This window comes from Hyperoodon ampullatus (assembly GCF_949752795.1).
Source record: "Hyperoodon ampullatus genome assembly, chromosome: 9".
Lineage (NCBI taxonomy): Eukaryota > Metazoa > Chordata > Mammalia > Artiodactyla > Ziphiidae > Hyperoodon > Hyperoodon ampullatus.
In genome coordinates this window covers 60,437,122-60,451,053 of record NC_136922.1, presented here as the reverse complement: position 1 = coordinate 60,451,053, position 13,932 = coordinate 60,437,122, and the positions used below count along the sequence as shown (strand labels likewise).

The 13,932-nt window shown below is 47.2% G+C and overlaps 1 protein-coding gene across 4 annotated transcripts in view; it reads left to right on the top strand.

Annotated features, from left to right (window-relative positions):
- JAZF1 (JAZF zinc finger 1) overlaps positions 1 to 13,932 on the top strand; it is a gene marked incomplete at both ends in the record, with an annotated part of 355,552 nt that overhangs the window by 339,554 nt on the left and 2,066 nt on the right. The window contains 2 exons of one of the 4 annotated variants that reach the window (XM_079711330.1): positions 7,694 to 7,863; positions 13,598 to 13,679. In XM_079711330.1, the coding sequence (XP_079567456.1) occupies positions 7,694 to 7,863; positions 13,598 to 13,679 (252 nt within the window). Of the gene's footprint in view, positions 1 to 7,693; positions 7,864 to 13,597; positions 13,775 to 13,932 lie in introns of those variants that run through there. The other 3 variants (XM_079711328.1, XM_079711329.1, XM_079711331.1) reach the window with 3 other exon arrangements.

Genomic DNA, 13,932 nt, shown 5'->3' with positions numbered 1-13,932 from the left:
TGGATTCAACTAGCCAAGGATCATATGGTACTAAGTGTTTACAATTGAAAAAATGTCTGCATATAAGTGGACCCATGAAGTTCAAACCCATGTTGTTCAAGGGTCAACTGCATAAGTAGTTGTTAAGTTTTCTTATAAAAAAAAAATGTCCTCCAGATAGTAAAGATCCAAGCAACTATGATATGGAGAAAGGTCACGACAGGGCGTGGGGCTGCTCCTTGCTGTGGGAAGCCATTGGAGAGTTTTAAGCAGGCAACTGAGATCATCTAATTTTCTTTGTTTAAGACTGTAGGAGGCCAAGAGTAGAGACTGTAATCTTGGCTCCCTTTCTACCACTAGAGTCTGTGAAGTGTATTCCCTCATTCATTCATTCAACAAACACATGTCTGTTGGCTCCTTAAGTGCAAGCACTGCCCTGGGCACTGTGGTCTTTACCAAAGGTAATGACCAAGAGCCTCCTAATACATTAGGAAGTGTTTAGCCCTGTGAGGGAGGCATTACTTCTGACTTGGAGAACCAGGACCAGTTCCACAGTTAAGGAGGAGACAGGGGAGAATGACATTCTAGGAATGAGCGGAGACCAGGAGCTAGGAGGTCAAGAAGTTTTGAGACTTGGTGATGGTCCCCAGAGGCAACAGTGTGTCTTCCGTCGAAATCACACATTGCCAGCTCATTTAGATTGTTGTTGCTTCAGCTCGTATAAAGTGGGTCAATACCAATGAAAGCTAATTTATAATGATAAGTCTGTAAGGCAGAAGGGCAACTCTTTGCTAATGTCCTTGCCAGAGTTTGACACCCCAGGAGAGTTTGACACCCCAGGAGAGTTTGAATTTGCTGTCACTGCAGTTATCACTTTTGCATGAATATTAATGATCTGTGTGGAAAGAAAAATGGGGCATATTGGGTTTCTAGAAAAGGTTGACTTATTTTTCTCTATCTGTGTGTCACTCTGTTTATAAATACAAAGAACAAGAACCCTATAGGCACTAAAATAGGTCGGGGCCATGTTCACAGAGTAAAGAGGTGAGCAGAGGACAGAGGTGGTGGGTAGAAGCTGGAGGCCATGAACAAGGTTAGAAATGGCCCTTGTGGCAAGTGAGGGTGAGCTTGACGGAGACGCTCAGCTGGCTCCTGGGCCATGAAGTGGGCTCGTGCAGGTGGGTGGATACGGATGTACGTGTGTACATGGACTCTGGACCCCCTTGTCTTTTCATGTGATTCATGAAACCAGCTCTGATTTTTACTTCCTTGGCTGACAACCGGGAGGAATCTTCCGGCAGTCCTGTAGAATCTTTTATAGTCCTGCCCTATGAAATCCTACCTACTAGGTTTGCTCATTTCCCACACTGAAATGCTGGCATGAGCTCTTGGGCCCACCCAAAGGCACTTCCCTTAGCCACTGTCCTGCCTGCCTCAGGCCCCCACGATGGGGACTGTGCAGCCATGGAGGATGACAGTGGAAAATTCAACCTGAGAAAAATTAGTGCCTGCCAGTTCCTACCTGTGACCGTGCAAGGTGAAGTGACATTTTCTTGTAGAAACTCTAACCTTGGTGAAAGTCATTTTTAAATTGCTTAGTGACTAAGACTAAGGAGAGCCTGAAAAAAATCAACTCATGGAGCTTTTCTTTGGAACACTGGACGGCCACCACCCAGGAGGGCAGGGCCCACCCCTGCCCGACTGTACAGGGCTAGCCCTGTGCTTCCAACACGCTCACACACCCGCCCCACATGTGGCTGGGACTCCCTCCTCCCCAGCACTTCCAGGGCTTTGCTCTGTGTGTCAAATCTTTGTCTCCCTCGATCAGGGATATTCCATTTGAAAATAAATCAAAGAAGCACAGACTTTGAAACTGAAGACCCAAGTACCAGTCCAGTCTGCCTGTATCTAGCTGGATGACCTTGGGCACGTCCCTCACCTCCTGAACCTCAGGTTCCATGGAAAACACCTGTCCCCATGCCAGGCTCACAGGAGCCACCCCACCACTTAAATGGCAGAGGGATCTCCCAACCCCTTCTGCTTCCAGAAATGCATGTGTAAAGCAAAATTTGCTCGCTCTTAGGCAGCTACAATTTTTATTAAAAAAAAAAAAAACGCAAGTTGGGACTTCCCTGGTGGCGCAGTGGTTAAGAATCCGCCTGCCAATGCAGGGGACACGGGTTCGAGCCCCGGTCCGGGAAGATCCCACATGCCGCAGAGCACCTAAGTCCATGCGCCACAGCTACTGAGCCCATGCTCCACAACAAGAGAAGCCACTGCAGTGAGAAGCCCACGCACTGCAACTAGAGAAAGCCCATGCGCAGCAACGAAGACCCAACGCAGCCAAAAAAAAAAAAAAAAAAAAAAAATTCAAGTAGGCACAGGTCAGGTTAGATGGAGAAATAAGTGCCAGAATTTAAGTAGCAAATGATTTAAAGCAAAAGGAGGCCAGATCAAAGAAAACAGGCATTTTGGCTATCATGCCTTTGTGCATTCCTCAAATCTTCATATTGTGCCCATTAGTGCAGTAAAAATAACAGGGCTTACGGGAGAACTGAGGTTGGGCAGAGCCTCAAAGCTATGGGACTTTGTAACCAGAGCATCAGCAAAAACAGTAACCATCCTAACAAAATAATTGCTTGGCTGAATCCCCATGATAAATCCCCCCTGGCAGTTCATCCAGCATCCCAGCCCTCTGTCCTTCGTGTCCTTGAGATGCAGATCTTTGAAGGTGTTCTCTCTTCTAAGAGAACAAGTTCATCCCAATTAGAAATCTGACCCAGTCAGTCAATCTTTGTTTTAAAATACAAGGGCAATGTCTTTATAGTTTGTGTCCCTGTGCTGACAGCCTCCCCAGGTGCCAAAACCCAGAGGAAAGGGTGGCATTTCTAGAAGCCACAGAACCAGCCACCGTCGCTCTAAAGAAGCCACGTCCATGGCGTTTTTATCTGCTTTTCTTAATTAAGGCCTTCAGGCTTTCTCTTTAGTTGTGAGAATGCTCTCCTCTGGACTCTTCAAGACGGTCAGTGTGGGGAGGAGGTGTTGGCCTAGAGCAAGTTTTCTGTCTTGTGTTTGAGCGCTTGTCCCTTTCAGTTGCCAGGGCTTAGGGTTGACTTGTAGGAAGGAAAGGGTGGGAGGTGGAGAGAAGAGGGGAGAGATGAAGATGAACCGGTAACTCACCACAGCGTACGTAGTGTTTCCCTGCTAGAATCGCCAGTCCGTAGCCCTGGAGAAAGGGAGCCCGCCCAGATAGACTGCGGAGCACCTCTCCTTCTAGTTGCAAAATTCCCACTCACCAACTCAATGTTTCCCAACCCTGCTTGCTAGGAGGACACCTGCCAGCCTGTCCCCAGACACCTGTTCTGGGCCCCAGGGGGATAAATTTCTTCTTGTGACTCCCATGCTTTCCTCCCGCCTCCCTGCCCCAGTTACTTACAACTACAGGTAGGGTGTTTGGGGGTCTTTTTCCTCTTTTCACAGAGGAAATACTTTTTATAATTTTTTTCTTCAGAAACTGATGTGGCAATTAACATTTTATGGATTCTGGGTGATGGGCACTCAGAACTAGAAGCCTGAATTGATTCCGAATCCTCCCTCTGTCTGGTGGCTGGAGCCCAGCACCCGCTCTGATAGGCTGACAGGATGGGGCTCACACGGGGCCTCAGAGATCACCCATTAACTCAAGATCAGGGTGAATGAATGAGCGTATCCATTCCTTAACACCCCATACCTCTCCCCTGGAACAATCCAAAGGCTCATCATATCTGACGACCTCAAAGCTGGCTATGATGGGGCCCGTTTGACCCCTCCAGCTGGCCTGGAGGGCAGTGGGCTCCAAAGTGGGGGCACCAGACAATCTATGAGGTGGAGGAAAGAGATATGAAATCTTTACACTTACTAAGGGAAATATTTCTCATATTAATATATATATTTATTAAACTATTTCATCCTCATCCTTTTATTTGCATATCTGTTTTATATAGTGATATTTAGTACATGTATGTCATTTATAAACAGTATATTCACACACGCTCCCCCTCAGGGGAGCAGTGCCCACAATTTCTTATTGACCAGGATGTAGGAGAGGATCGAAAAGCTGGGAGACCCCTGCTAGGAGAGTCGGGCTTGCTCCATCCTGCTTTCCCTAAATGGGGGGCAGGGGGCGGAATTCTCTTGCAGAGGGCTGGCAAGTGCTGCAGATCCCTTCGTTCAGAAGTTAGTTTTGAGATGGCAGGTGAAGCAGAAATTGAAAATGAACCAGGTTGGGGTTGACTTTTCTCCTTTGAAAGGCATGAGGACATGAATAAAACAAAGCAGAGAGGGTTGGCCCACATGTTTCTGAACTAAAGCCATAACTCCTTTCAGGTTAGCATTTCCTAGGGTTCAAAGATGTGTGAAAAGAGAGAGCAGTAGGTTTCGGGGCCTCGGATGTTTTCTTCAGGGCACGGCAGGCCCTGCTGGCAAGGTTTCCAGACATGAGCACCAAGTGGATGCCAGCGTCTGAGCTTGTGTGGCTTTCCGGGACAATAGCAACCCCTGTACCTGCAGGATGCCCTCTGGCTGCAGGACACGCCTCACAGCTGGCGACATTTCTCCTGTTTGATGGTAGCACTTGGGGTACAGGAACACAAGCAACAGTAGACCCCCCCACTCCTGTTTTTAAAAAGTGAGTACCCTCAAGAGAAAGCGAGGGAACAGTGGATGAAGTAAACTGCTCACGTGACCTTTTGCCTATTTATTTACCAAATGCTTCTTTAATGCTTACCATGTATCATTGTTCTAAATACTTTTAAAAACAGGAACTCAGTTGCTCCTCACAGCAACCTTAAGAGGTAGTAGTATTATCAGCCCATTTTACAGATGAGGACTCTAAAACTCAGAGAGGTAACTTCGCTTGCCTGGGGTCACACAGTTTGTCGGTGGCAGCACCAGGGCTCACATGGGCTCCCAGCCTGGGCTCCCAGCTTGGCCCCTATAGATGCATCTGCACGAACAGTCCTCAGCCAGCACAGCACCTCTCTTGTTATGGAATCCCTCTTGTATGTTTTCTGGTGGAGATGCCCAAACCTATCAGAATTATCTTATTTTTTGTTTGGTTTTGCAACAGGCCTTTCTAAAAATAGTATTATTTTACATGTAATATTATAAATAGTATTATTACAAAAATAGTATTATACTGTCTTCTGTTTTTTTGAGCACTTACTATGTGTAGGTCCTCCTGTGCCAGGTGCTTTATAAACATTAATTCTAATCCTTAAACTGTAAGGAAGAGATTTTTTTCTCCCATTTCACAGAAGAGAAAGTAGAGGCCAAGTAGGTTGGTCACTCAGCTGACAGTGTCTAGCCAAGGCATGAACCCACGGTTGGGCCTTGCTCGGCTTTGTTATAGGACAGAACTAAGTAGAAACAGATCCTTCTCGATCCCCATCCAGGGGAGATAGTTTCACAAAGCACCCAAAGGACCTTGTGGTGTGCCGATGACGAGGATGTGTGTGGGGGGCCCAGTTTTGTATGCCTGTTGTCCCTGTGCTGGCTTTCACTCGCAGAGGCATCCTGACACGGACAGTAGATCATGTGGTCCTCCTACCTGCCCCACTTGGGACTGGATGCTGCATGGTTTCCAGGCGAGTGTGTCCACAGCATGAACCCCCCAGGCCTGGCCCCTTTTGATCCCGAAGAGTTTTGAAGTTTTATCTTCTGCTGGGCTTCATTAAGCCCTCTGGTTGGTCTGAGGCTTTCACCCTGCCCCCAGTTGTAAACGTTGTGCCATTCTTGGTATTCAGGTTAACAAATTAGCTCAATTAGATGGGTAAATTAGTCATTCTCACTTTCTCAAGTCCTGGTGGAAGAGCTTTGCGAAATAGTATTTATAGTTTTCTAACAAGCAGTTTAAAGGACACCAGCATGTGCCATTTGTTTAAGAGTAAAACGTCCTAAACAGTGCCCTACTTAGAAACAGGTTTCCAGATTTGCTCGTGGACTGAGGGATGCGGCAGAGCAGTACCCCTGTGCTGTGTCCTACGAGCGCTTCCCAGCTGGGTCTCTTGTCTCTGGGGGCTCCAGCCAAGCGCAGTGGGGCTTACTGAAACCCACACTGAATTCCAGAGTTTCTAAACAGGCTTCAAAACAGGCTGCTTTGAATTCTGAGTGGTAGATGGTGGAGGCCCAGTGACACGGAGGTTGAGAGAGACACACCCCACCCCACCCCACCCCCAGAGAGCTGCCGGCACTGGAGGCCGGGAGGCAACGTGAGAAAAGGTGACTCCCTTACTAGCTAATTGAGGATGCGTCAGCTCTTGAGCCTCACAGGGCTTATTTCCTCACGTGTACGTAAGTGACACCCCACCTCACAGGGTCACCAGAGGATTCAATGAGCTGATGCAGCCAGTGTGCCTGAACCATACGAGGCACTTGTTCACCTTGAGGTCCCTTCCTTCCTTCCTGGATCCTTTTAAGTGTTCTCCTCAGATGCTGGCGTCCTTGTTCCTGGCTCAACTGGCTCTTCAAACAATCTTATTAATGCCTATTAAAATGAAACCCAATAAAAGTGCCAATATCTGGTGTTGAAATAATTGATGTAGCAGGGGGAGCCCATGCAGCACCCAGGCAGGCCCCGGGTGCAATTTAGCCTCACAACTAGGGGATGAATTTCACAACTGTAATTGCTACCATATAATTCTTATTGATGTTGTTCTATAATTCCTATTTATTCCACGGGTCTTGTAAATGCATTAGGACTTGTCAACATATTATTTTACACTGTTTATGATCTGTAGAATTATGTCCTTCAGGGTTATATTGTGCAAAAGCTCCAAATAAACGGCTGTGGACCTCGTTAAAAAAAGAGCAAAGAGGGGCTGCTTGTTGAAGTGGTTCTCCATCCCTGCCGTCCTGGGCAGAAGTCAGCAGAGCAGATTTTTAATTCAGTTCTGAGCAGAGCTCTTAACCAGGATGCGAGGGAATCCCCTCGTCTGTCTGAGCTGTCTGCTGCGATGGCTCAGCCCTCCCTCCCAGGGAGGGTTTTGTGTAGCTGAAAGGCAGGGGCTATTCCCTGAGGACAGGTGCGGTAGGGAATCGTTTGGTCTTCCTCGAGCTGGACCTGCATTCTGATGATGATGATGACATTGTGCCCTCAGAGCTCTGGGCATTTCTGTCCCCCTGCTCCCTAGCTTGGGGTAACACCCTTTTAGTTCTAAATTTCTTCATGGTCTTCCCAGCTCAGCTTATAAAGAAAAAGATCTGAAATTAATTCCCACCGAAGTGTAAATACCTAGTAAGTGTAAAATGTAACCCCCTCCTACAGATTTTTGTATTTACCATGCCAATAAAGCATAAAACTAAGGGGACAGAATTCTGTCTATTGTAATGTCAGGCATATCGTGTGTGTGCATGTGTGTGTGTGTTGGGGCAAGGGTGTGTCTGTCGTAGTTGGTTATTTTTGGTTTTAGCCTTCCCAGCACCTTTGCAGTCAATCACCTTTGCCGCAGAATACTGAGTCCAAGTTCTTGCACAGCTCATTCCTCGCCATGAATCGCTGGGAAGACCTTTCCCCGGTCTCTCCCGTGGGAAAGCAGATATGCTGCCCCCGGGACTGTCCCGGGGACTAGATGCACTTGCGGCCCCTTGGTTCCTGGACGCTCTTTCCCAGGGCAGCAGGAGCCGCCACCGTGCGGGGCGTCCTGACAGCCCTTGTGTTTCTCCTCTGGCCCCACAGGCAGCGAGTACGACGAGGAGGAGGTGGATTACGAGGAGTCGGACAGCGACGAGTCCTGGACCACAGAGAGCGCCATCAGCTCCGAGGCCATCCTCAGCTCCATGTGCATGAACGGCGGCGAGGAGAAGCCCTTCGCCTGCCCGGTTCCCGGATGTAAGAAGAGGTACAAGGTAAGAGAAGTGCCACCTCGCTTGGCCTAACTGCAAGGAAAACGGCAAGTCCCGTGTCAGTAGAGTCTGAGGAGAGGTGCTTCCCTTTTCTGCGCCGATCGGCTGTGTGGCCCCCCGGAAAGCCGGGCTGGGGCCCAGGTTGCCCTCAGGTCAGTGCTGTCCCTGGTTTCTGGCCGTTGGGTGTGTTTTCCCCTTCACTGACCTGTGTGGGAGCGGTACGTCAAAAGGGAGTTTTTTGGTGGGAGAATCATGTCTTTGATATTCTTGAGGTTCATGTCAGACCAGTCAGAATATCAAATGCGTCACCTGTTTATTTGCCGAACACCTTCCGCAGTGGTCGGCTCCGCAGACGGCTCACAGAGCCCTTTTGGAAAACGCTGCAGGGTGTTTGCTTCCAGCTGAGGAAGCCCTTGCTTGAAAGGAGTTCAGGAGAAAAGGGGCTTTGGTATCTTTCTCACCAAACCCGCCCGCTCTAGCTTCAATGAACTCTCTGTAGTCGGCGTAGAGCCTGTGTCTCTCGGGCCTGCCTCTGGGTGTCAGGGCAGCTGGGGGTGCCGAATTCTCTACTAAGAAGACTCAAAGGGCCAGAACAGTGAGAACACCCACAGCCCTCAAGTGTGGGTCCGAGGGCGTGTGTCGAAAAACAAATCTGCAAACTTTCCCATGAGGTGTTAGCCGCTCTTTAAAATCCAACTGTGAGATAGAAATGTAAAAATCAAAACCATACCTGGTGCATTTGATGAGATGCTACTTTCCCCAGCAGACTGACTGTTTTTAAAGAAAGGCTTGAAAAATGTGTGGCAGCATAAGCACTTCCCGTATCACTCCCTCTTCAGTATGTCTCTGAACACTAAAAAAATCTATTTCAGTACTTTTTATACCTGCTTCTGATATAAAAGCATGAAACCCAAATGTATCACAGGTAAGTGGCCCAAGATTTCACCTGGTCTATATACTGTTAAATTTTTATCATGGGAAGCACAGATGCGCTTTGTTTAAACTACAGTGAAAACCCCAGGATGGAGATGTGAGGTCCCATCAGGGTGTCCTGACGCGCTGTCTGGGTATCCCAGGTGCACATGTACATTCCTGTGGATCAGAATGTGGCGTGGAAGTGGGCGCAGGGGTGAGAAAGCAACAAAATTGTTATCTCAGGAGCCCAGGGGATCGTTCGACAAGCTAGTTTGTCCAGAGGACAGCTCTGCTTGCAGAAAGAGATTTTTCCCTTCTTTCTAAGTGGAGAAAGCTGGACAGGGATGCTGCCCTTGTACCCTGCCTGCCTCCAGATGCGCCTTCTCTCCACGTTTCATGAGAGCTGGTCCTCTGTGCCCTGCCGTCTTGCTGCCTTTCTCTCAAGGGTCCAAACACTGTCTGAAGGATGTCTTGCACATCAGCGATGTTAAAAGAGGGAGCAAAGTAACGACCCAGATTGCAGCTGACGGAAAAAACCCGAAAAAGCTGGTGGGGGGCGGGCTATAAGCTACACCCTTTATGATGAGGCCTTCTCTCTTTCCCACCTCTCTTTCATTCCTTTTTTACATCCTTTCCCCTGGTCATTTTTATTTTCTTGTCATTATTCTTTGACTTCTATTTTTCTTGAGTTTCCAGCAGTTTCCTCTCCTGCAGTTTGTCTGTGTCTAGGTTGGTGGGGCCTTTGTGGAGTGTTGTTTCTCCATCTGAGGCCAAAAGAAAATTGCATGAACCTTGGGCTGCGGAGGCTGCCTGCTTTAGTACCACTAACTGGCGAATGACATGGGTGGCAATTAGTGGTCCTGATTTCCATGAGGGAAGTGTGACTTTCCTTTTCTGGGCCAGAGTGCCACATAATGGTGCATGGGACAGGAACAAATGCGTAACTGCTTCTCCTAACCAAGTGCTTGAGATGAGTGGTCATATTCCCTCAAGTTTTAGTCTAACTCTTTCTGCTGGGAAGTTACTGGCCGCAGGGTGTACCAGGTATTCTCTGGTATAATCATTTCATCTTATTTACTGCGTGATTGTTGGAGTGGGTGTTGGTGAGTGGAGGGCGTAATGAGCTTGGTGTGCTGTGGAGTCGGGCAGAATCCACAACTGCTGCCATCTTGTTCATTCCCAGGGCTGACTTCACATATGTCTCATTCCCTGCCCCCGTCGGCAGGGAGTCTCTCACCCGTGAGTCTCTTGGGCACTGACTGAGGATCAGATCTTCTCACCATTTCATTGGCATTTGCAGAACTGGGAGAAGATGGACATCTAACTCTCCAGACTTCATACAGAGTAGGGCAAAGGGGCAGGGCCCAGCAGTACAGCTAGGTCTCCGCGTTGTTTCCCGTGTTAATTCTTCTGCCTAGAAGGCCCCCCTTCCCCTCCGCTCTCCTTCAGTACCTCATTTTCTTTCTTTTTCTAATTAATTAATTAATCTATTTATTTATTTATTTTTGGCTGCATTGGGTCTTCGTTGCTGCACACAGGCTTTCTCTAGTTGCAGCGAGCGGAGGATACTCTTCATTGCGGTGCGCAGGCTTCTCATTGCGGTGGCTTCTCTTGTTGCGGAGCACGGGCTCTAGGCACGCAAGTAGTTGTGGCATGCAGGGCTCAGTAGTTGGGGCTTGCGGGCTCTAGAGCGCAGGCTCAGTAGTTGTGGCACACAGGCTTAGTTGCTTAGTTGCTCCGTGGCATGTGGGATCTTACCGGACCAGGGCTCCAACCCATGTCCCCTGCATTGGCAGGCAGATTCTTAACCACTGTCCCACCAGGAAAGTCCTGAATGTCAGTTTTATTTAAAACCTGAGTACTGAATAAGACAGTAGTTATCAAGTTCTCAGCATGAGGAAAAGTTCTCACTATAGTGACCTTCCTTGCCCTATTGGAGCTTAATTCCCTTTCCCCCTTTCAGAGACCACAGGATTTATTAAGCATTTCATTTTCAAGTTGCCTGACATTATTTATTTTTGTTATTGTTAATATTTTTGAAAGACCAAACTCATTTCAGGGTCTCTGCAATTCGGAGTTTCAGCGAAGCTTTTTAAGCTCCTCAAGTCTTAGAAAGTGAAGTTCCCATTGCTGTCTGTGAATGAACAGATGTGGGAAATCTTACGTCTGATTAGAGCTGTACTAACATTTGTGATAAGCTGTCCCATGACACTTGTGGACATTTTAAATCACAGCAACAAAGAAAAAGAGATGGTAAGGTAGTTTATTGTAGGCTCTTTGGCCAACCCTGCAAATGCCATGTGTTTCCACACGTGCAACTGGCTTCCTAATTTTTCCAGAGTAATAAAGCTGACGTGTCAGTCCCACAGCCACGCACAACAGTGTTGACATTCCAGCTGGGAACTGACCACGGAACCTGTTGGCATCAACTCAACCCTGGGCGTGTCCTTCCCCTGGTGAACTCCAGATATGGTTTCATGTCGGAGTGGCTTCCGGGGGCTTTGACAATTTCTGGTTTCAAACCTTCCCTCACCTGATTAGTTATTTAAAAAAAACACAAAAAACTCGGGCCTGGATGGACTAAGACCTGGTCCTGTTGGAGTTGCTATATGCCTTTTTGTTGTTCAAATGTTTATTATTTTTGGTTTCCTCTCTTTTCTGACAAGGTGTGAGTGGCACTGGGGCACAGGGGTAGCTGGATTTATAATGATCCATCTTGCAACAAGTTCCCTGTGAAAGCGAGGACATGAAATGTTTTAGTAACCCTTCATCCACAGGAATGTTTTAGTTACCCTTCATTCACTGAGGTACTGTGACTATCTGTTGAGCTAATAAATGGGATATTATTAAGCAAGCAGATGCAAATTATTAAGCATTTGTGAGTCAGGAGACTTCCCACCATAGTGTTACTATTAGAAAGTTGACAGTCTTTTTCTAATGATCCTAAAAGTTATTTCCTCCCCGTCTCCCTCCCTCCCATAGCTTAAAACAATGCTTATCTTTGTTGCCTGGCTCCAGCTAGGTGGCTCTCACCTGGGTCTCTCATGTCACTGCAGTAGGGTACCAGCTGGGGCTAGACACACAGGTTGGCTTCTTTACCCATGTGTCTGGGCCCCCGGTGGGATGGTTGGAGCAGCAAGGGGCTGGCAGGGCGTATCTACCTCTCTCTGTTAATGGGTCGGATCCTGCACCGTCACTGCCCTCCCCACATCCCAGCGCAGCAATCTCCTACTCCCCAGCATGCCTCTAGAAGACCAGTGAAGTGCTCCCTCGCCCTGCATGCAGGGATTAATGCAGGGATGACAAGGGCTGAAGGCGCAGGAGGCCAACAGCTGGACGTTCAGGGAAGAAGTCGTGTCTGTCCTTGTGGCTCAACTCACTGGACAGCCTTCAGACTCAAAGCATAGACAACTGGTTGCTATTTGTCACCCCTGGGTTCAACAAAGTCGAGAGGATTCCCTTCCATAGGACTTTTGAAAAGTATTAATGTGCACTGTGAATCTCCAATAGGGAAATATAGAGTAATAACCACTGAACATATTTTGTTTCATGGCAACTCTCAATTTCTTCCAGAATGAGGCATGCTCTAACAAATTCATTCATTCACAGATACTAGTGGAGCGTCTACTATGTGCCAGGCACTGTGCTAGATGCTCATGAGACAACTGCAGTTTGTTCTTATTCTTTGGGAGCTCGATAAGGGCATCCTATGAAGTAGAAGGCGGCTATGTTGGAAACCTTTCGTTGGGCACAGGACTGGCCTCAGTGGGCCTAGATTCAGACAGTACTTTAGAAAACAGTCCACTCTTCTGGTGATCTGTACTCAACAACTTCCTATCTTCTCTTTTCCCTTACTCCTCAATCTGACAGTAGCTGACTTGGAAATTAAGACCTATGCTCTAGTATCACCTCTGCCATTTATGCTTACTTAAATCTTCCATCAGTTTACTCAATGTCCTGAGCCTGTTTACTCACCATGTAATTGGGATAAGCAAAACTAACTTGGTAGAAACTGTAGAGTGATTCTAGGCATGACATCTTAAATAGAATATGTAAGTGAGCTAGCAAAACCAACTAATAGAAATCCAGAAAGCATTTTGGTATTTCATGTTATCATTTAGGATTTGTAGGCCAACTTGAAGTTTGGAACTTTTCTGTTGCTGAGACTTTAATAACCTAACATTTTAAAAGTTCACTGTATGTTTGGAATAGTACATAAATAAAAGTAGGGCCTTGTCTGCCCATAGGTGCTTATTTAACACACACAACAGTGCTGGGGCAAGATTTGGGCACAGATACGGCTTAATTCAGAGTAGAAAATGGACACAAAATCCCTACCTAAGGTAGGGATTATTATCATGGTTGCCTGGGAGCAAGACACAAGCTGAGTTTCCAAATGAAGAATTTATACACGTCTTGAACTTCATTACCCTAACCTGTGTTTTCTTTCTTTAGATTTTTTCGGGGCCATCTTGAGGATATTTGTATGTAGTTGTTCATCGTTAACATTCTTCAGAGTGGAAACAAGATTCAGAGGGAGCTGTGCCTCTTTATACAGTCTGGGTCTTAAATACGTATTTTATGTAAAAGTCAGAAGTCAGTACTTTCAGAGTAACTGAGGTGTATTTGAAATTGCTTTGCGTGAGCTGTGTGCACGACCCAGTCTGCACCGCCCACGATTAACACACGACTGCGAGTTCGTGAAAAAGCCTGTTCTGTCTACAGCTGCTGTCCAGTTGCAGTCAGACCCGCACTGAGGTTTCCCCCCGATCTGACGCTGTGCGACTCCGTCTAATAGGTGATATTTTTGTCCTCTCCACAGAATGTGAATGGCATAAAGTACCATGCTAAGAATGGCCACAGAACACAGATTCGTGTCCGCAAACCATTCAAGTGTCGTTGTGGTAAGAGTTACAAGACAGCTCAGGGCCTGCGGCACCACACAATCAATTTCCATCCCCCGGTGTCGGCTGACATTATCAGGAAGATGCAGCAGTAACATGCTGGTCATAACTGTGCCAAGAAATCCTCACCAGCAGTTGCTGATTTTGAAAACAGCCACCTTTTTTCAGGGGAAGCATTCAGCAACCCTTTAAAGAATAAATGCATGCTTTAAATTTTTTCTGTAATTTTGGAATGATGTATCTTTGTAGAGTT